We start from the raw sequence: 20,311 nt of genomic DNA on the forward strand, positions 1-20,311 counted from the left end.
AGCGCAGCCGCCTGTCCTGCTATCCGCAGCCTCTCAGCCACAGTTTAGGAACAACATCCGCTCCAACAACTCTGCAATCTCTCCTCACGTAGTTTTTAATTCACTGCCCATTGTTTGTGTCATGAGTGACTCACAATGCAAAAAAATAAAAACTTTCCCAACACACATAAGTTAATTACATACATGGTAGAAGTCAAGCATATTCTAAAGGTGAATGGTTTTTCACATTTTAACAGAAATGTTGATTGATTGATTTGTATTTATTCCGAACATGTAAAAAAAAAGAGGCAAAACAAACAGAATAAAAAGGAAAGAAAATCATCTAAATACACAAACAAATGCAGAAAGGAAAACATGATCCATCTTTGATACATGCCAATCTGTATTTATATGATCGAAAAAGTGTAGGTACAAGTATAAACTTATTTTATCCTACCTCTTTGCATGTTTTTCAGTATAGCTTAGTTCTTTAAACAACACATTTTTTCTGAATTTAACATCTACTGTCAACAGTGTTATCATTACATTCAGACAACCAACATCAATAATTACATATTTTCTCCAATAGATTTGGTGAGACTCTCTTTCTTGTTTTTCTTGCTTTTAAAAAAATAAGAAATATGCCTTGATCCTGGTAAAGTAGCAATGCTTTTGCCAATAGCAGAGTAAATCTGCTGCGATGTGCCAAATGTGCCTGAAGTTGAAAGACCCTGGTCAAGTTTCAGCATGTTCTTTCTGTAAAGCTGTAATACAAACTTGATTCTAAGTGGTAAACTAGTGTGTCAAGGGCTAGCACTTTGGGAAACAAATTGCTCATGACCAGTAAAGATTTACTTGTGGGTCATGTGTCAAACTTAAGGCCCGTGGGTCAAAACTGGCATGCGATAGGGTGTTAATCCGACCCGTAAAACCAAAACGCAAATTGTAAAAAATTTAAAGTAAGCATACATTTTTTCAACCAAATTTCTGAAGAGAGTTTTGCACCAGAAGGAATCATTAAACGTGGCTTTGTGTTGAGATTGTTGACATTTTCAGAAGTAATTGTTTGATTTTTGCAAGTCATTTAGATGTTTTCATCACGTATTCGCTGCAACACAGCAAAGTAAAACTAAGTCATCTGATATATCCTTTTTACACATCTTAATATGCAAGTGTTGTTTATGTGTTGAATATTTTCCAAATTAACTTTGTATTTGAACTCAAATATATATAACATTCTTTTAAAAAGTAGTGCAATGAGAAATGTTTTTCTCTGGCGTAATGGAGCTCACATGTTGTGAAGTCCCATCAAACAAAAGAATACATGGATTATCTTAAAATCATGTTTATAACTGTTTAGAATTGTCAGTCTTGCTGATAAATGAATGAATGAATGAAGATGGTGTTTGCTGACACTTGTGTATGAGTTATATCAACTCTCATGATGTGTATCTTTAGTGTTTTGATTATCATAAAACATTGTGTATTGATGGTGTTTTCCCGTAATTATCTAGTAAATTGTGAAGTAAATTGAACTTTGTATGTTTATGGTTAAACCACACCCAGTCAGAAATCACGTGCCTTATGACGCGTACCGTGTATAAAAAAAGATCACGCGAGATTTCTTGTCCTTTCCTGTGCTGTGGTCTTTGGTGGAGTAATGGAACGCTTCTTCAACATAGTTTTTTCATTTGTTAAACTACAGTTAACTGTACTTCTAGCACCAGACATAGAAGACCCACCGTGAAAATGTGTTTATTATTTAATATAAACGTCGAGACTAAACTGGAGGAGAGGATAGTTTGTGTGCTAGCTAGCCTGCTAGCCGGTCAACACGTGTGAGGAGTCCTCACTTGCTCGGTGTGCAAAGCTGCATGTGGTGAGTGTGCGTTTTATTGAAGTTAATGCAGAGGCACTAGACAGAAATGCATGTTTATCCTAGTGTGTATGATTCAACTTTCACCTCATTAATGTGCCGTGTTTGGCGTCGCAGAAGGAACCCTGACTTTGCTTAGCTCATTTTCATTTTAGCGGATCCGGTGTTTCGGATTAACTGGTTTCCTTGTTAACTGGTGACCGATCTCCCAGAGCGTCACTCGTTGCTGCTAGTAAGAGCAGATGTTGAAATATCTGGCGCACGTTAAAGAAAGTCGGCCACCAGATAACAAGGAAACCGGTTAAGTCGAATCGTCAGCCATAGTAAATTAGTAAGTTCATTTGCATGATCAGCTTTTTAAACGGACACTTTGGTCACCAGCTTGCACTCAGACGTTTTTTTTTTTTTTATTCTATTCCAGACATCTGTGGTCAATGTGGATGAAGCCCAACGTTTTGGTGAATATACGCTGGAAGGTAAATCTGCTTTTAATCCGTCTGCATGTAATCCTGCCCATGTGCAGTGCTAATGATGAGTTTGTTATCCCTGTCCGATGAAAAACATCATGTGGAAACAATGGTACCTGAACTGCTACTGATTGATATTCAAAGCTGCATTTTAATGAAGAGTGATCTCTAATACAGTGTGTCTTTGCAGAGGTGAGACGTGTCCACGCCACAAAACGATGAAGGCCAAAAGAAGACTTGAGTGAAAAGGTGTGCATTCGACAACTTGTGATTTCCATTTTCCCACTTTTCAGTGAGGAAAACTGCTGCATAGGAAGTGCCGTCTGATGCGATAACTGTCGATTGCAATAGCTGTTCTGAGAAATGTCTCCATCTGCCACCTTTGACTTGTATGGACTGAGCAGTTTGTAATCCAGATGTTTTCATCTTTGAACAGATGCAGCTGGAGCAGACTGATCAGAAGCACGAGCTTGCGTCTGAAGATGACATGCACAGGTAAATACTGTGAGGTAGAAGAGTTATGAGTCAAGCCTGTGATGATACAAGTTATCCCTGTCTGAACAGAAGTGTGGACTTATGGTAACCTGAGGCTTGACCAGAAATGCAAAACTATCCTTGGTCCAGTTTATGATTTTCTCACCTTGATGCATTTTCTTTTGATTTCAGAGGGAAGTGCTCTGCAGGACAAAGCAGATGTTTGCCACAGATCAATCATGTCAATGTTTTTTTTTTTTAGTGAACGTAGGGAGATCTGTAGTATGAAAAAATATTTTTATTCTGTCTGTTTAATTGTAGGATTTCTTCTTTAAATTTTCCAGATAGATCTGCTCCTCTTTAAGATATTCACGATCCTGTTGACAGAACACACAAACAAGTTGCTCATTTACATCGGATGTTTTACATGTATGGTACAGCTGATGTAGAAATATGCCTATGTGCTGCATTTCAACATGTACATGCATGTAAATTGTATAAAAGTAATTTATGTATAATTATATATGGTTAAAAAAACTTAAGTTGCATTTTTTGATGAATATTATCAGTTTGTTTTAATATAATTTGAACATGTTATATATATTAAATAGATTGACGCTAATAAATTGTGTATTTATGGAGAAGAGGTGGGATTTAATAAGTTGTATTTCTTACCACTCTTCAGATATGCGATCAGAAAATGTTTTGCTGTAATTATTCACTGTGTAGTGATGTTTGGTTATCTGGTGTGGACTGATGCAGCTTTTGAGCATGTCTGAAATAAAATAAATGACATCACAGCTCAAATTTCATTTCATGTCTTAATGATCAGAATGTCAAACATAATTTACAAACTTGATGATGTGTGAATAAAGTAATTCATGTAGTTCTTTCCTACGGGGCCAATTTTAATCTGAAAAAAGTGGAAAATAAGTGCATCTATTGCAAAACGGTGAGCTAGAATCGGTCCCAGTCCTGTGCTATAGTGAAAGTTGATTTATCAAGCAGAAGAAGGAAAGTGCAACAATGAGCAGTTTTGAAAAAGGTGCAATTAATAAGTGCAGCTGTTAAACCTTTTGCTTCAGCTTCACGTGAACCTGGATTGCTTACCTTTTCTGCAGCGTACTTCCATAGAGCCAAACTGGCCTGAAGTGCCATGGACTGGGAGTTTGGAAAGGAAGTACAAGTCGAGGGAAGGTTCAGGGTTGGAGCCAGGCCAGAGTGTGGAAACACTGACATTGATTCTACAAGGAGGAAAGTCAAACGCCTTCGTTATTCACCTTTCACTGGTATTTAAAGCTAAACAAACCCTAAACCCTCACCTGGTAGAACTGGCAGGATAGGTGGAATCGGTGGTACGGTTGGGTTTTCTCTCAGGCTTTCTCTGTTCTGCAGTTGGTGACACTGCACTCGCTCCTACAAGAAAAGGTGATTGGGTCAATATTGATCTGATTATCATGCTTCTGAAGAGAGTAACACACACCTTTAAGACCCGCTGCTCCTGCAGCCTCAGCTGTTCTGTTCTGGAATGGATGTTTTTCAGTCGTGCCTCGTGCTCCGCTTCCACACGTTTTGCTTCCTGCATAGCCCTCTCCCCTTCCTCATACTTCTCCGCAGACAACTACCAAAGACACGGCGCGGTCAGAAGTCGGTTGTTTCCCCCTCACAGGGGCTTGGGTACGCTCAGGGGTCGGTGTATTTTTGAAATTACCTTGCTGAAGGCCTCCACCTCCTGCGCTCGCGTTTTGAGCCGCAGAGCTGTGCTGCTCACTCTCTCCTTCTCTCTGTCCAGCTCGTCTCTCAGTCTGTCCAGAGTCTCTCGCTCCTGCGCCACACACTGCTCCTTCTGTTTGAGCTCCGCTGTGCGGAGCTTCAGGTCAGCTTGTTCCTGAAAAACAAAGTGCGTTTGTCGAACGCTTTTGAGACTGCGTGTGCTTTCAAAACTCAAAATGTGAGGATGTTGAGAGGAAGAGTATTTCTTGATTGTGCATTTTGATGAGTGGAGAGGAAAAATGAACTGAAGACCACTCGTTCTTCTTAAAGCCCACCTGTGCCAGGCTGATGATGGTGCTCTCCCTCTTCTCCAGGAGGCTGCTGGCTTCGCGCTCGGCCCTCTCATAGTGTAGTTTCTCCTGCGCGTGGAAGTGGGCCCACTCGGCCGCCAGCTTCTTTCTCTCGTCCGCACAGTGCTGCATTACCGAATTCTGCTCCTCCAGCAATGCGCTCTGATGGAGGGGACGTGAATGAAACGTTAGGGAAGAGGCACAAAGAATCTGTGCGTGCATCTCCACCGACGTGTGTGATCGTCAGGTCCACCTTGGCTCTCTCCAGCTCCTTCCGCTCCATGCTGATCTGCATGTTGAGGACGTTTCGCTCCTCCTCCAGGCCTCTTCGGATAGAGTCTGCTTTTGCCAACTCTGCTGTCATCTTCCAGCGCTCCTGAAGCATACATTAAACACAGAAAACTGTCATCTTGCTGGAGAAAAGTGTCACTGTTTAACAACCTGTCACCAGTTAGTTGGTTTTTTTTCTGTGAATTTTATCTGTTTGATTTACTTCTCTGAGTTCATTTACACCAGAAAGACGAGACTGAAGCTTTTAAGGGGGGCATCTGTTGCTTGAGTGCTTGTCCTTCCTGGAGAGGAATATCTATGTACAGTCGGAAGGAAAACTAATTCTGGCCACCTCTTTCTCCCCGTTTTCTTGAGGTCTACTGAGCTCTTGCCTCCACCCCCAGTTGGAGTCTGGTTATGGCCTTCCTGTACTTTCTGTTCTCCCTGTGCGGGCGACTGAGGGTTAATTTGTGCCTCTAAAATTAAGAGTCTGTCTGCCTCTGCCTTCATCAACAGCTCCAGCGCCTCAGTCAGCTGGACAAAGTGGTATAGAAGATGGATGGATGAAAGAAGCAATCCCAGCTACGATTTAAAATGGTCCCTCGTCAGTTTCTTTAATTCATGTGCGCTTATAAAAATAGTTGCTTGGCTGCAAGACTTCCATAAAGGCCATATCAGAACAGACTTCTAAGCAGTGCAGATGGGTGTTAGCAGGATCTCACTTGTTTATGCCAATTTTGAAGAAATGGCATGTTAAGTATTTTTATCTCTTCAAGCAACCTGACAATATTTACTGCGGCCGTCTCTCACACATTTTGTTGCCTCTACTGAAACTGTATGAATTTATATAAAATACCCATTACAGTATGTTGTGTGTGCGTCTCTATTCAAGCAAACAAAAGGCAATGAAAAGTATTGACCCCTGGTCTAAGTTGTGTTTTAAATCCCCACCTTTTCCAGCTGCCTCTGCTGCTCATTGAGCTGCGTATCCATCCTGGAGATGATTTCCTTGAGATACGCCCTCTCGTCTGTCATGGCTTTCTGTTGTTGGGCCAGCCGGTCTTGCATCACTAAAACACAACATTTTAAAGAATGACCTTAACCTGATTGCAGCGCGAGACAAGGCGTGTGCACGTGTGTCTCCGCGCAGTACTTTGGAGCTGCTCGTCTCTGTGCCGTGCCCCTTGCTCCAGGCCGTGAGTGGAATGCTCATGCGTGCTCTCCACTCGAGAAGAAAGTGCCCCGAGTCGAGAGGAGAACTGCTCCATCTGCTCGATTACTCCTGCCAGAGACCTGGAGGAAGACGGTGATGGTATGGTATTAAAAGTCATGACATTAGTCGGTCGTCGACATTCACTTGGTGATGAAAGTGTGCAAACATCGGCTTTGAAAGAATGAAATGATGACTGACCTGGTCTGAGACGCTGCGCTCGTTACGGCGTCGATCTCGTCCTCCTTCATCCTCTTCAGTCTCAGGATCTGATCTTCGTGGTCTTTCTTCATCTCTGAAATCGACTTTCTGCAGAGGAAAGTGGAACTAATGTTACGAACACAAGCGGTTCAAGCAATCCCTGAGAAAACAAGTAATTCTCTCATTTATTTGGTGATTCTTAAAACATATCCTGTGAGATAATACTGTAAACAATATCGATAGGTATACATGTTAAATACCTAATTTAGGAACTTACTGAGTGACATTTAATGTATAATCTGTCTTTTAACATTAAGCCTATGTTCCAGGGGTTTCTTGGTATTATTCAGCAAAGGAGCCATTTCAATCATTTTCCTCTTGGAATCATAAAATATTTGTATTCTAGTCTATTCTATTCTATTTCATTGTTAAATCAACACTTTTTCTGACTTTATGTAAAATTGTATTTCGTTTTATTGATTCCAGTTTTTGTTTAGGTGTAGGTGACTGTCGCTTTGTTTTTGAAAGGCGATATAGAGACAATATTAATCATTTTTCTTATTATGTTGAGTGTCATTGGAGGAGAAGAAATATATATTATGTTACTTACTCTTTTTACTGTTTTAAGCAATGGATTTTTGATTAGTTAAGTGTGTTTGGATAAGAAATCTTATTATCCAGAACCTGCTACTATTTAATAATCCATCTGTCGCCATAAAAGCTTTCCTTCGTTTTTCTTCTAATTGTACCTCTGAAGATCTCGGAGTCTCTCCACCTCGCGGTCTCGGTCCTGCTGTGCCTGGGCCAGTTTGCGTTGGTACTGCGCCTGCAGCTCGGAGCGTTCCTCCTCAGCCGATCGCGTCGCCGCAGAAAGACGCTCCATTAGCGCTTCACACTCCAGTCGTGCTCGCGTCTCCCTCTGGGAAGCTGAATCCTCCAGTTGCTTCACACGAGCCCTGGAAAAGAACAAAAAAAAAAAAAAAGCCTCAATAAAATGTGTCATGGGTACAGTCGCACTTGAAGGGTCAGAGAATTATTTATAACATATTTAGAATGTAGACTTGGCTGCAGAACATATTTGTGTGTGTGTGTGTGGACTAATACATACTTGTGAGTTTTCTCCATGAGCTCCATGTCCTGCTTGTGGCGCTGCTGGATGTTTTCTAGCATCACTTGGCTTTGCTCTTTCTCCAGCTGCAAAGTCTTCACCTGCATCATTACACATTATCAGTATTATGAATGTGGCCGTACAAATACAGTAGGAGCATCCATCCTCCCATCAGTACCATGAGCACATACCTGTCCCTCCAATTGGATGATACGGGCCTGAAAAGCTTGATAATCTCCCAGATGTTGTTCTTTGTCTGCAGCTGTCTGCCGCACCCCGGTATCAGCAACACCACCAAGACCCGGCAACTGAGTCTGCGTCCTCTTTAGGGAAAGAAGAGCCAAATGACTGTCGGGAGATGAATCTGATGAATTAATCAGTTGATAGAAAGTGACGGCTGGTTGTAGCAGAAGCTGCTGCTGAAGAGTATCTCCTGAAAACGTTGCCTATACGGAAGTAGTAGGGCGTTGGGGAAAAAAGCAATGTTTGTGATAATTGTGACATCTTTGTTGCAGAAAAGTTCCGGTACCTGTTGTTGGACAGCAGTGGATGCGCTCTGTGTTTGACTGCGCCTTGGAACTGAAGGAAAGAAAACAAACTTAAGTGGCGATCTTTGGAGAGAAAGCGAGTGTATCTAAAAAGGCACTTGGTGATTTCCCTTAGATTACCTACACAGTATTGTGCCCGGTAGAATAGCAGAAAAAGAGTTGGGCAGTGATGGCTGTGGCTCAGTTCCATCAGCCTGACTTGGCTCCCTGAGCGACCCCGATCCATTACTAGGTGCAACGTGGGGAGGTTTGGTCTGAAGCTGAGGTTTGGGGTGACTAATGCTGACAGCAGTAACTTGGTCAGGCTCCGAAGAATAAGATGAACTGAGGGTTCGTCTCATGTCTACTTTATCATGAGGGGGAGCTGGAGAGGATGATGTAAAGGTGGAAGGTTGTGGGGTGGGCGTGTACTGGTCAACCACAGAGGGAGACTGCAGGGGAGTGATGTGGGAGGGGTGAGTAGCATCTGTATGACAAAGGAAGACAGTTCAATCAATGATGAAAACACGGTTGGCTGATATTTTGTGCCGGATGAAAGTGTGATTTTATGATCGTAAATGCAAAACACACGGATGAAAAGTAAAATAAATGAATGGACGATCATGTGACTGGATGGATGGATCTCGGTGTGAAAGAGCTTCATACCTAGTTTGGTTCTTCCCTCACTGAGAGCCGTAAAAGTAGCGACAGGGTCGGACTCTTTCGCAGTCAGGAAAGTGTCTTCTTCTTCTCTGGGAGTTGGTGAAGTGACTGGTTTGCTGAAAACAACACCGGGTTTCATTATAAACAAACACTTTTTTTTGTGTTGACGCTGTGTGTTTTGGAGTGTCGTTCCACAGTACCTAGCGGGCGACTCAAGATCCATTGACTCCTCCAGCTTGGACATTTTCACCTCCTTGTCCGATGCCCTCAGAGCTTTGCTCTTGCTCAGCGCTCCGGCTAACCAGTCCCCCTCCTCATCTTTCCTCTGGATTTTGGAATGTTCTGGGTTTGTTTGACTGGAGGGAGTATCAGCTGGGGCTGTGTTCATTTTTGCACTAGTGAAGGAGGGCTTTCTCTCCAGCAAAGGATTTGACGGGGTCTTTGGAGGCACCGCTGGAGTATTCTTTTCTTTGGAGTCATCGTCAAGATAGTTGGGCTCGTCACTCGCTTTCAGGCCCAGCCAGTCAGCTGAGTTGCGGCGTCGCATGGGGGCGGGGTTGGTGGGCTCCGATTTCTTTTCTGGCGAGGGCGCACTGACGTCTTCTGCAGAAAATCTGATGATCCAAAGAAAAGAGTGAGATGGCGGAACGATCACCCGCTGGAAAGTATACAACCAACGCCGGACGGACCTGACAGACTGTCTGTGGGACCGGCGTCCTTCAGCAGTCGACACCACGGTGGGCCGGTAGGACCCAAATTCCAGGTCATCTTCCAACTGTGGCTCTGATGAAAGGAAACAGAATTACCCACTTCATTTGAAAACAACACTTACTTCAACTTGTGTCATGTTCTCTTACTTTTCACGGCCGAGGTTTTCTCCTGCTCCTTCCTCTCACCCGTGGGTGGTTGCTCCAGAAGTTGCGGCGAAGTGAAACCCTCCAGAATTTCATCGATTCGAGTGCGAGCTCTCTGAGGGGTGTCACTCCTGAGAGTTAGATTAAACAGAGAGGCGGAGTCAATGTTCGGCTACGAAGCTAATGAAGCAAAAGGAATTAGAGAAAGAAGGATGCTGGTTTGTAAAATACCGTCAAGGTTTAGATTTGTTTGTAGTTGCACCCCAAAGCCCAAGGCACCAGTGCAGTAATTATTTATTACTCGGAGTACTATAAATAAGGACAAACAATGAGAGCAAGTAAGGAAAACTAAAACCAGAGCTGTTACTTTTCTTTAGAAGACCAAAGTGGAGCCTCTTTTTTCTTGGGATCGTTTTTATCACTGTCGAATCCAAGCGCATCCATTAGGTCACCCTTATCATCTTCGAATGTGAACTCGCCTATCTTTGCATCCTTATCTGAAAAATAAGGAATGAAACATTCAGCATTCGAAAAATACTGGCAACAACAGAAAGAACTAGAAAATTCCAGAGGAGCTTTTGTGTACCTGCCTCTCTCTCCTATGGAACTTTTTTTTTTCACAGTTCTTTGCAATTTATTCTGAAATGGTACGCCGAATCGTTAACAAAAGTCATAGCAGCATATTCCGTAACGTTCTGCACCTTTTGATGTGCTTTTTGTGTCCGTGATCCCAACAGTGCGGGACTTGTCAAGCGCTAAATAAACAGCAAAAAAATAAACATAATAATGATTATTTTGCATGCCTCTTTAAGAGGCAAGAAGCAAAGATTATTATCCTCGGCGGCCATTTAATTTTATTATTATTTTTTTGCCGCTGTTCTTTGGCATTTCCCATACAGAGCGGATGAGAGAGGCACCTCATGGAAGAGATGAAAGGAGAGGCAGGCACGCAAAATTTCCTCTGGTATTTTCAAGTAAATATCAATGAAATTAAACGACTGTCTAGGAGAAAAATCTTTGCATCTAGACCCTCATAGAGAGGCAGGCAAAAAACTCTAAATCTCACAGGGTCTTACTTGTTTCTCTCTTCAGGATGGGAGATAGTGAAGGAGACAATGCAGATTTTTCAGGTTTGGGCGGCTTATTTTTAGATGCTGGTGTGGTTTTGTCTGGGAGAAAGTCATCCAGGTCATGTAGTGGGTCATCTGCAGAGGAAGTTAGATTTGTCACTGTTTTTATGAAGTGTAAAAACAATAGGACAGTGGGCATACACATATGACGCACAATAAATATTGTATATGTAAATTGTATTCATGAATTGAATGTTTCAAATATGACTTGTAGGGACTGTTTACATTCATTCACACTGACACAATATTCTAAGTAATGTTATTTATGAGTTTTTCCACGCCAGGTTTTTACATGTGGTATCTTCTAATTTTGGCCACATCTCGCTCCACATCTATGTGTGACGCCTAACTACTGAGAATATGTTGAGCATCTATTCTGCTGAAACTGCCCAGAGACACTCAAACAGGAGCAATGAGTACCTTCAGTGTGAGGTGTGTGACCAAGACTTTCACCATCACCATCTAAGTTTAAGCAGCAGTTTGAGAAAAACAAAAACAAAAACAAAAACAAAAACAAAGCAAATCTTGCAGTCAACAACATTTTTTCTGTTCTGTTCCGTTAGATAACAACAATAAATCTCAGTCCTTTCACTCACCAGAGAAAGTGAACTTCTTGTAGGTTCGGACCGTGGATGAAGGTCCTGAGTGTGGCTTCGCACCAACTCTGGCAGGTTCATCTGAGAACAGCGGAGGCAGACAAAGCCTTCTCTAATTGCTGCTATTAACGTAAACTTCAAAGCTGGGATTACCATGAAGCTAATAATGAGAAAATGATTTATGCAAGAACACTCTGAACCGAACTACCTGCTCCCTTTGGCTTTGCATGGGCACCGTCTAACACAGCAGCATCTTTTTCTGGCCCGCCATTACCAGGCAGCTTTGTTTGTGCAGAAGCTGAACTGGGCTTCTTCTTGAACGAAAAAAGGGCATCTTCCATATCATCAATGTCCTAAGAAAAGATGGGAGGTAAAAGCAGTGACCTTCAGCAAAAACACCGAGAGTAAAGTTAACTTTGCACCATTATTAATAACTCACCTTCTCGCTATTCAGAAAGTCATTAGGATCAGCCGCTGAGATATCATAGTCCTTCAACACATATGAAAACAATAAATAACAATATATTCCCCGTCCTCAAACCCTCTACCGGCTTTTTTAAGTAAACACTTAGGGGTATTCCGTATATCACTCCTTTCTGCTGTTCTACCTTCACCCCTTTTTCTACTTTTACCCATCCCACCCTCACCAATCCCTGAGCCCTCCTCACCTGGTCTTCAGAAAAAACGGCACAAAAAAATGTGAATAATAATAATAAAACTACCATCTAGGATATAATCTTTGTGCCTCGCCTCTTTAAAGAGGCAGGCCCAAGAAAAACAGTAAACATGCCCGTTTTCACACTTTCCCTGCATACCTCAGTGTCCGTGCCATCTCTTTTCACCTCCTCAGCCAGCATACTGAAGATATTATCAGTAGCAGACGAGCTGGAAAAGAACATACAACTCAAACACAGGAAGAATTATAAACTAGAAACAAAATGTGTAACTCTTTGATTTTCCAAACTTACCGATTCAGTTGTTTGCTGCGAGCTATAGTCCCCCGTACAGGTACTTTAACGTCAAACAAGCTATCACGCGTGTCCTTGTCTATAAAGGAACCTTTAGGAAACCACGAGGGGAAATAATTTAACATAGACTGGAAACAATACACTCAAAAGAGATGCAAAGGTCGAAGGTAACAAAGTAACAGTGAGTATTCTAACAAGGTTTACAGCTGTATGCCCAAATATCAAAAACAGCTGGTATCAATGATGGGATAAATATAGTATTGATGCATTCAATCCATTTAAGAGCACTTCTTAACCCTCAGTGGAGTGAATGAGTGGAATCAATACTTCCTACAATGTGTCTCTATCATGATGAGTAGATCATCTTCTCTATCATTTCAAGACCCGGAGCCAATTCTTGAAGCTTTCTGAGACAAATCACACAGTTTTTCAGTGTAGCAACACATCCAAGAGGATTCACTGTCAGTTGTTACACAGGTATTATAAACCAGAACGCATTGCTAGGGTACAACAACAAAATATCTCCAGTGGAACTTACTTTTGAAGGTTCCCCCCCTCGGTTTTGTAGCCTACAGGCAACAGTAGAAACAGTTCGTTAACACCATGAGCATTGATTGCGGCGTGAATCATAATGTAAATCATGTGATCGCACTGTAATGCAAAATTTAAAAAAAAATCAGTTGTAGCGTCTTCAAAAACATCCTATTCGTGATCAACGACACACATAAGGATGACTGATGCCGCATTTTGACTCACCATGTTATGTGTGCCAGCAGCGCGAGTTAGCCATTAGCTAAATCGGATTAGGCGTCTGTTGTCTCCATGGTAACCGCTTCAGCACTTGGTACATGCGCTTAAATTAAAACCCGAGCTCCCACATAGCTGCTCGTTTTCACCATCCTCAGTTTGACTAGAAGAAAGCAAAAGGCTAAATGAATAACATTGGCGCTGCACTACACATCACGGCTTTCGTTCTCCATAATGCACCACGACGCTGATTCATTCCGATCAAAACGGCGTATTCATCTGCAATTACTTGAGCTAAATATAAAGTTCACTGGGAAAAAAGACGGGCATCTATGTTTAGGGATTGAACTGCAGCTACACCACTAACAATCATAGCCGGCATGCCACGTTTCCTGGTCCGGTTGCATTATGGGTAATGTAGTTTTTTTTAAAGCACCCGTCAGACAAAAACGGGGTCAGAGCAGTTGTGTGACTTAAGTCTTTCAGTGTGGTTGTTTTGAATATCAGATTGCACATTTACCTGGTTTCTCGGGGTCACATTGTGAATCCAACCTGACCTTATAACCACCAGGTGGCATCAGAGCTGTGCAATGTTGTCTGGTCGCATCAGTTAAAATAAAGTCATGTCAAGAGTGAAATAATTGAGTATGTTTTACACCCCGAGGTTGAGGTCTGGTTTTGTGCTTTGTTATCACTGGGAAAATCATTGTCATTTATAAGGATGATTCCTTAAAGAAGGGTTATGGCATGCTGTCTCGGCCATGCTCCCTCTATCGTGATTGCAAGATGTGCGGACGTCACTTCATTCCCCTTAATAGTCACTGTTGTAATAAAACATTTGTCCAGATTAGAAATGATTCGTAAATTATATCATTGTGAAAGCATGTTATTTAAATGGCACTTTTTCACTGCTTGAGCGGGTCCTAAAGCACTATATACTATTAAACACATTCACCCCTCTAGACATCATGCAAGAGAGCAATTTGGGGTTCAGCGTAGGACTCCAGCATATGGACAGGGGGAGCTGGAGAGACCCACTGCCTTTCGATTAAAGCTGCTCTGGGGAGCTGGGGGAGTAAAAGGAGCCACAGCGGTGACCTGTCTGCAAAACGTCTGTTTCTCTATCCCCTGGCCCACCTCTGTCAAACACTACCAGTTAATGTTTAAAACTCTGCTTGTAATCACAATCAAACTTTGGCTATCTCTTAATGTAGGCAAAAGTAAATGTTTCACTAATACAAACAGAAGAAATGCTCCCGTTTTAATAATTCACCAGGGAATCAAACAAAGAATAACAAACTTCATTGACATCCTGTGTCACTGTGTGACTGATTTCTTTAATCACTCAGCATTTTCTAGAACAACTTCAAGTGTCATATACTGGTATGCAATTACATTTGATTACATGACTTTTATTTCAGAATGAATCAGGCCACTTATAAAATGCTAAATTACATCCAGTCAAAGTTCTCCCTCCCCACATGCATGCAAGTCAAAACAGATCATTGAGTTAAGATAAAAGAGAATCAAAGACATATAATTAATGTGGCTTTTTCAGACGGAGGCACATTTTTCAATTTCAAACAAACAGCCAAATCTGTCGATTCTGCATTTGTCAGGTTTCCTCTTCCAACTTGAAAGTCCCCCAGGTGTCGCTTCCATGTTCCAGTTTTGAGAGCATCGGCTGGACAGATACAAGAAAACCACGATCAACACAAACTCCATTGTTTATATACCCAACTTTTGTTTTGTTTGGTTTCGTTTAACTTCACAGTGGTCTTTGTGTGAGCTGTCAAGGGCAGATGAATCAGAATCAGAACAATGAGATAATACAACAAATGATTACACAAAGTCTCTCCTGAAAAAAAGTCTTGACAGTATGGGGCACCGAAAAAGAAGAGTAGAAAACAAAGACAAGATTGACTGCATTTAAAGGAGCTTTCAAGTCAAATCTTTCACGTTCGCATCCTTATCTTAGCGTACATTCAGGGTAAAGTAGAATCAATAGCAACACTTAGCCAAAGTTCATCAGGCGTGAAGCTCGTGAATGCATCGAGAAAATGAGGCAATGATTCAGAAAAGAGCGACCGCGACTCATACCCAATAAAATGATTTAGATAATAAGATCCACATAAAACCACCATGCTGTGGTAGACTAAACTGGTCACTCAAGAACTTTCCCATCTGGATTCAAACAAGTAGTTGCAGGGAGGTAAGGTATTTACCAACCACCCAACAAGATGATGGATTGTTGTCCCGCCTCGGAAGCATTTGGAAATTACAGTCCGCACTGAGAGACAAAATGTGGTGCAGGCAGCTCCTTTTTTTCTTTTTTTTTCTGAATCTTTCTGATATTTAGGAAATGTTCAGTAGGTGTGTCGCTACAGATGCTTTAGACACGCACCAGAAAAATCTTTGAATATCGCTTTCTAGGAGATTTCCCCTGTGAAGTTTCACATGCGGAAATATTTTGTGTCCTTGCTGATGAATTGATGCGTCACTCAGAAGGTATGTGGAGATAACTCTGAGGTTATCTCATCAGATTAAGCACCGCAATCCAATCTCTGTTGTATTATACATGGTCAGCCATGGGGAACGCACTTGCAATTTATAATTTGTTATTGTCACGGTTGAGTCATTCATTCAGGCTGGCCATTCCCTGTTTCTGTCCTTCTGCCCACTAGAGGTCCTCAGTATTTCTCCCCCATGATCTGCCCAGTTTCCCCGCCAGCCCCACCCCACCTGGCCTGGTCTCTGTTCACTAGTCATGTGTGACGCCAGTCTGACACCATGCACAACCAAATCTGATATCAATTACTTTGATACAACGGTGATAGTTTATACCAAAATCTTTAATACAAGTAGTAGGATACTAAGAAGCTGGCAATTTGAAATGGTATCCATGAAATTAGTTTGTTCTTTGTTCTATGCAATATAATTAACAAGAAGCATCTTTCATTCGCCAATTGGACGTTGAACGTCTTGCATGGCGGCTGTCACTACTGGTGTGCGAGTGCTTGTGCGTCAACGTGACAAACACTTCTACATTCAGTCCGTCTGCAGAGGGCATTTATGTGTATACACTTCATGTTTCTATGACAAGGTGAAGAGGAAGTATAGAGGGGAAACGGTTCTTCCAATAGCGTGGTATATTTTTTTTCTGGAATAAAAAAAGAAAACATTTATCTGAAATGAGGACGTTGCATTTCAGCTGCTTCCTTCCACGATGGATTATGTACGTCACATGTTCGATTTGGCAAAAGGTTTGACACCCGACGTCCTTCTCGATGCAACCTGGGTAGTCGAGTTCGAGTGTAAATATCGATCTCTTACAATGAGAATCCTCAAACAGACTTGTTTGACAGTAAAGGGATCGATGTTTATCAGCACATATCTACTGATTACCTGCATCCCCAGTTTATGTGCAGCCAGCTACTTCCGGTTTTTAAACAGATGCTTTTGAGCCTTAGATTTGTGAGCTCCCTCTTCATGTCTTGTTGTTTCGCCTTTTTCTTTGACTTTCACAGTAGATGAGCTCCACATGTATGGACTTGAGACTAAAGTTTGCCTTCTCGCTAAATGTTTCGGATCAGAGCCAGTAGATTGTGAAATAAAAGCGTGCACTGAGAAGCCTGTCATCCAGCTCCAGAAATGAGAAATCAAATGCAGTGAGGAGAAAAGCTTTTAGGGATTTCCCACTTTAACGGCTGCAATTTGCCTTTTTAGATAACGTTTTAAATGCCTGTCGGAATCTGGAATAACAACACTTGGCTGCTTAAGAGTAAATGAAAGCTTCACCAGTTTAAATACCGGAAGACATGTTTATCTTTTTTTAATCAAACACAGTAAAAGAAATGGCAGTTTTATCACTCATAAACCATGATATTCCCATTCAAACTTAGGTGCAATAGTTTGGTTCTGCAGTCGACACAATAAAAGTGATTTACAAACTCACGCAGGGGTATAATGATCGCATGACTTAGCTTAACTCACTAGCCTCCAATACAAATGACTCAGCCAACATGTGCAAGCTGACGCGTCTGCAGCCCGAATCCTGCTATTGCGAAAGGCGATTTCTCCAAAATACACTGCTTGTGCGTCTTCCACGTGAACAGTGTGGCTGGAAGGATGAAATCTATTTATCGTCACCCACTAAAGAGATGGCGGATTGTTGTTCTGCCTCTGAATCATTTAGTATTAGCAGTGTTGCAGAAAGTGAAATGTGGGGCAGGCATCTTGGCTCTTTATGCATCTCTGCCTCTGTAACATGCTCCAGTGCTCCACTTTCTCCTTCTCCCCTTGTCTAGAGCCCCTTCTGTAACCCCCCGAACAACACACACACACACACACACACACACACACACACACACACACACACACACACACACACACACACACACACACACACACACACACACACACACTCTTTGTCAGATTTTGAACATCTCTTCCTTGCTCTGTTTGTTTGCTTCAATACTTTTACTGACATTTTTGTTTTTTTTAAATTCAGTTTTATATTTAGACCTTCTATATTCACACTATTGATCCTCTTGGGGAAATAATTTCTCTGCATAAAGCTCTGGGATTCAAGGTGTTCAGTGTCATAGACAACCTGCCAGCAGTGGAATTCGAACCAGCAACACTCAGGTCACAATCTTGTCTCCTCACCCTCAAGGCCACCACAGGTAAAGCTGTTTCGCATCATTTTTGACATTAACAGATGAAAAACTGTAATTCATGAGTAACCTGAAATTTTTAAAAAATATATACAATTTTGACATTCTAGTGGGAGAAATACACCTGATGCCGACCTCAAACTCCTAATTTCTCACTGTGAAAGTGAAATCTGAAGATTTCACGACGCAACTGAGCTAATTTGATGTCACTCAGTCCACATCATAAATAATATCCCTCATTCATGTGCTATGTAATAAACAACCCTCATTACTGCTGAAATGAAAATAAGGAAAGTTTGTTGGATGAATGAAACAGTATTATTTTTATACGTGTAACTTCTATAATTGACAAGCATCAATTCATCCATGTGTTCAATTGAATTGGTGATGACAGGGTTGGTTTTATATTCTGCAGATTTCTATTGGGTGGACTTTACTGTTTCTTGTGAATGTCCTCCACTGGAAAATTGGACTTTTATAAGTGTTTTTTTTTTTTAAATGATGCGATTCCATAGTATAATCAATGATCTCAACTTATACATCCATTTATTCAGCCACGTCCAGTCGCAGTGCTCGGAGCTGAGTCAGACGTGTAATTTCTGCAGTAAGCCTGATGTAATACCGTGTTCACATGATCAAATATCACATCTGAAACTTCACATCTATGACTCCTCTTCACACAGAGGCAGGTTGAACCCAGCTTTGGTAACAGGGGGCAGGGTTGTTTAACCAGCGTCAACTTTTGCCACATGCAGTGTCAGCCAGCAAAGCGCTGCGTCGGCTCCTCAACTATATATGCAAGCGCACAAGCAAACCCCAGATTGATACTAAACTGTAATGATGAAAGTTAAAATAGCTGCCTCGGTGTTGCTTTAACGCAGGCCTGTTTTCAGCTTGAATTCCTGCTGAGTGTGTGAAGTCTGAGGAGGTGGATGGACATATAATCCAAACTTTGTGTCCCCTCGCAGATCTGCATATAACATTTGTTTCTTCAATCTTTGGCCGGATCTGTCAGATGTTGTTTAGGTTGATATGAGCTTGGATTTGCAGGCACATTTTATCAGGCAAGTACCATCTGAATCACTCCACTCTCCATTTCATATTAAAAATAATTGAATCATTGCATTTGGATATTTACCAACATCTTTTCATTAACTGCTTTTTTTCCACTCTCTCAACTATCCCAACATTATCATTGCACAGGTAGCCTTTGCACTTCTTCTGACGATTTGAGTGCATTTTCTCATTGACATTGTTTATTTTCTTACCCTGACATGTTCAGCGATGTCATTCTGGGGTGTTTGTTGCTCCATTGGTCTTCATGTATGGCACGTCTTTCTCAGTGTCCCCGTTTTGCCTGCGACAAGCAATGCAGAACAACGTACTCAAGAAAACAGTCATCTTGAATATAGTATTTTTTGCAGTTTCCAATTACCAGTATAATAGAAGTTACTGAAAATAATAATTGAATACAGTACGACCTTTTTGCCTATTCTTGCAGTACTTAAATTGACCCCTCAGTTAGACTTGTGCTAATACACATAGCCGTATTACTGGCACACTTTGTGAATCAGTCTAAAGTCTGATTAACTTGTACAAACATGAAAACAACTGTGACTATCACCACAAGTAATGCTACAAACTGATATTACTGTCGCTCGTATATTTCATGTTGCTCATCGTCTGAAAAAAATGGAGTTTATAGAATTATAAGAGATTATAGTCACAGAGATAATAGTGACAGAAAGCAAGTCTGAGTGATGAGCTTACTACAACATTATAAGTAGGTATAACTTTATTACTTGTTTCATTTAGAAGCTCATGCTAACGATTTGACTTTCATAGCTGGAAAGTAACCGGGGTGCTGTCTGGAAAAATGAGTATTGTGCTGCCTATAAATCCCAGGAGCTGGATGTGTTGATGCTCCATGGTGCTGGAGCCACGTGGCACTGTTTGCTGCTGCTCCTGCCGGAGTGCCTGAGCAGAGCCAGGGGGGCTGGGAAGATTGCACTTTGAGTCAATTAGTAGCCATGAACTCTGCAGCACTGATGTTTTCTCCTCCATTCATCTATCCATTAAATAGGGCTAGAATACGCCGTTGTTATGTAGCCAGCCATTAAATGCACATGCTATTGCTCGAGGCAAACCCTAAAATAATCGCAGCAGCGATTTCAAATCAATGATGCAGACGAGTCTTTCATTTTCTCTCCCACACATGAAGCACATATGTTTCATGTAATGTGTTTCACACATACAGTATCTTTGAGTGCTTATAATCAGATGGAAGTATCTTCTGCCATTCATTTCATGAGATGAAGACAATTTAGTATTAACAACATTTATGATCACAATATATTTAGTGACCCCTCCTGGTTTGTACTAAAAATCCAACAGTGCTCGGTGAAATGTACTCACGGTTTGATTTTGTTGGAGAACATCTGCCGCAGGACGAGGGCAATGGTGGTGAGCACCATCATGGTCGTGCACATTGTTCTGCTCAAA

At 41.6% G+C, this 20,311-nt stretch overlaps 1 protein-coding gene and 1 long non-coding RNA gene across 2 annotated transcripts; one reads left to right on the top strand and one right to left on the bottom strand.

The window, feature by feature from the left end:
• The first annotated feature begins 1,592 nt into the window (after window positions 1-1,592).
• On the top strand, window positions 1,593-3,600 carry LOC308124614. The gene is made up of 5 exons (XR_013936308.1): window positions 1,593-1,858; window positions 2,277-2,331; window positions 2,513-2,571; window positions 2,759-2,817; window positions 2,989-3,600. It is a non-coding gene; the product is annotated as an uncharacterized lncRNA (long non-coding RNA).
• On the bottom strand, window positions 3,078-13,520 carry fbf1 (Fas binding factor 1). Its single transcript, XM_080487709.1, has 29 exons — window positions 13,143-13,520; window positions 12,925-12,955; window positions 12,387-12,477; window positions 12,234-12,303; window positions 11,858-11,908; window positions 11,627-11,771; window positions 11,419-11,499; window positions 11,243-11,284; window positions 10,769-10,897; window positions 10,060-10,189; window positions 9,696-9,823; window positions 9,528-9,621; window positions 9,039-9,452; window positions 8,842-8,954; window positions 8,321-8,662; window positions 8,178-8,227; window positions 7,840-7,971; window positions 7,649-7,749; window positions 7,290-7,496; window positions 6,541-6,648; window positions 6,283-6,422; window positions 6,081-6,199; window positions 5,113-5,235; window positions 4,845-5,021; window positions 4,508-4,684; window positions 4,280-4,417; window positions 4,119-4,212; window positions 3,907-4,040; window positions 3,078-3,173 (listed from the first exon to the last, which is right to left on the bottom strand). The coding sequence occupies exons 1-29, from the start codon at window positions 13,143-13,145 to the stop codon at window positions 3,108-3,110; spliced, it is 3,630 nt and encodes a 1,209-aa protein (XP_080343835.1). The 5' UTR covers window positions 13,146-13,520; the 3' UTR covers window positions 3,078-3,107.
• Window positions 13,521-20,311: the final 6,791 nt, after the last annotated feature.

This window comes from Lipophrys pholis, assembly GCF_963383615.2.
Source record: "Lipophrys pholis genome assembly, chromosome: 19".
NCBI lineage: Eukaryota > Metazoa > Chordata > Actinopteri > Blenniiformes > Blenniidae > Lipophrys > Lipophrys pholis.

Bases quoted from the DNA above. Each gene is read 5' to 3' on its own strand.
- fbf1 (XM_080487709.1), bottom strand. The intron at 7,497-7,648 runs GTATGTATTAGT...GTTCTTTTCCAG, and splicing joins CTCATGGAGAAAACTCACAA to GGCTCGTGTGAAGCAACTGG. The intron at 4,041-4,118 runs GTGAGGGTTTAG...TCCTCCTTGTAG, and splicing joins TATCCTGCCAGTTCTACCAG to AATCAATGTCAGTGTTTCCA.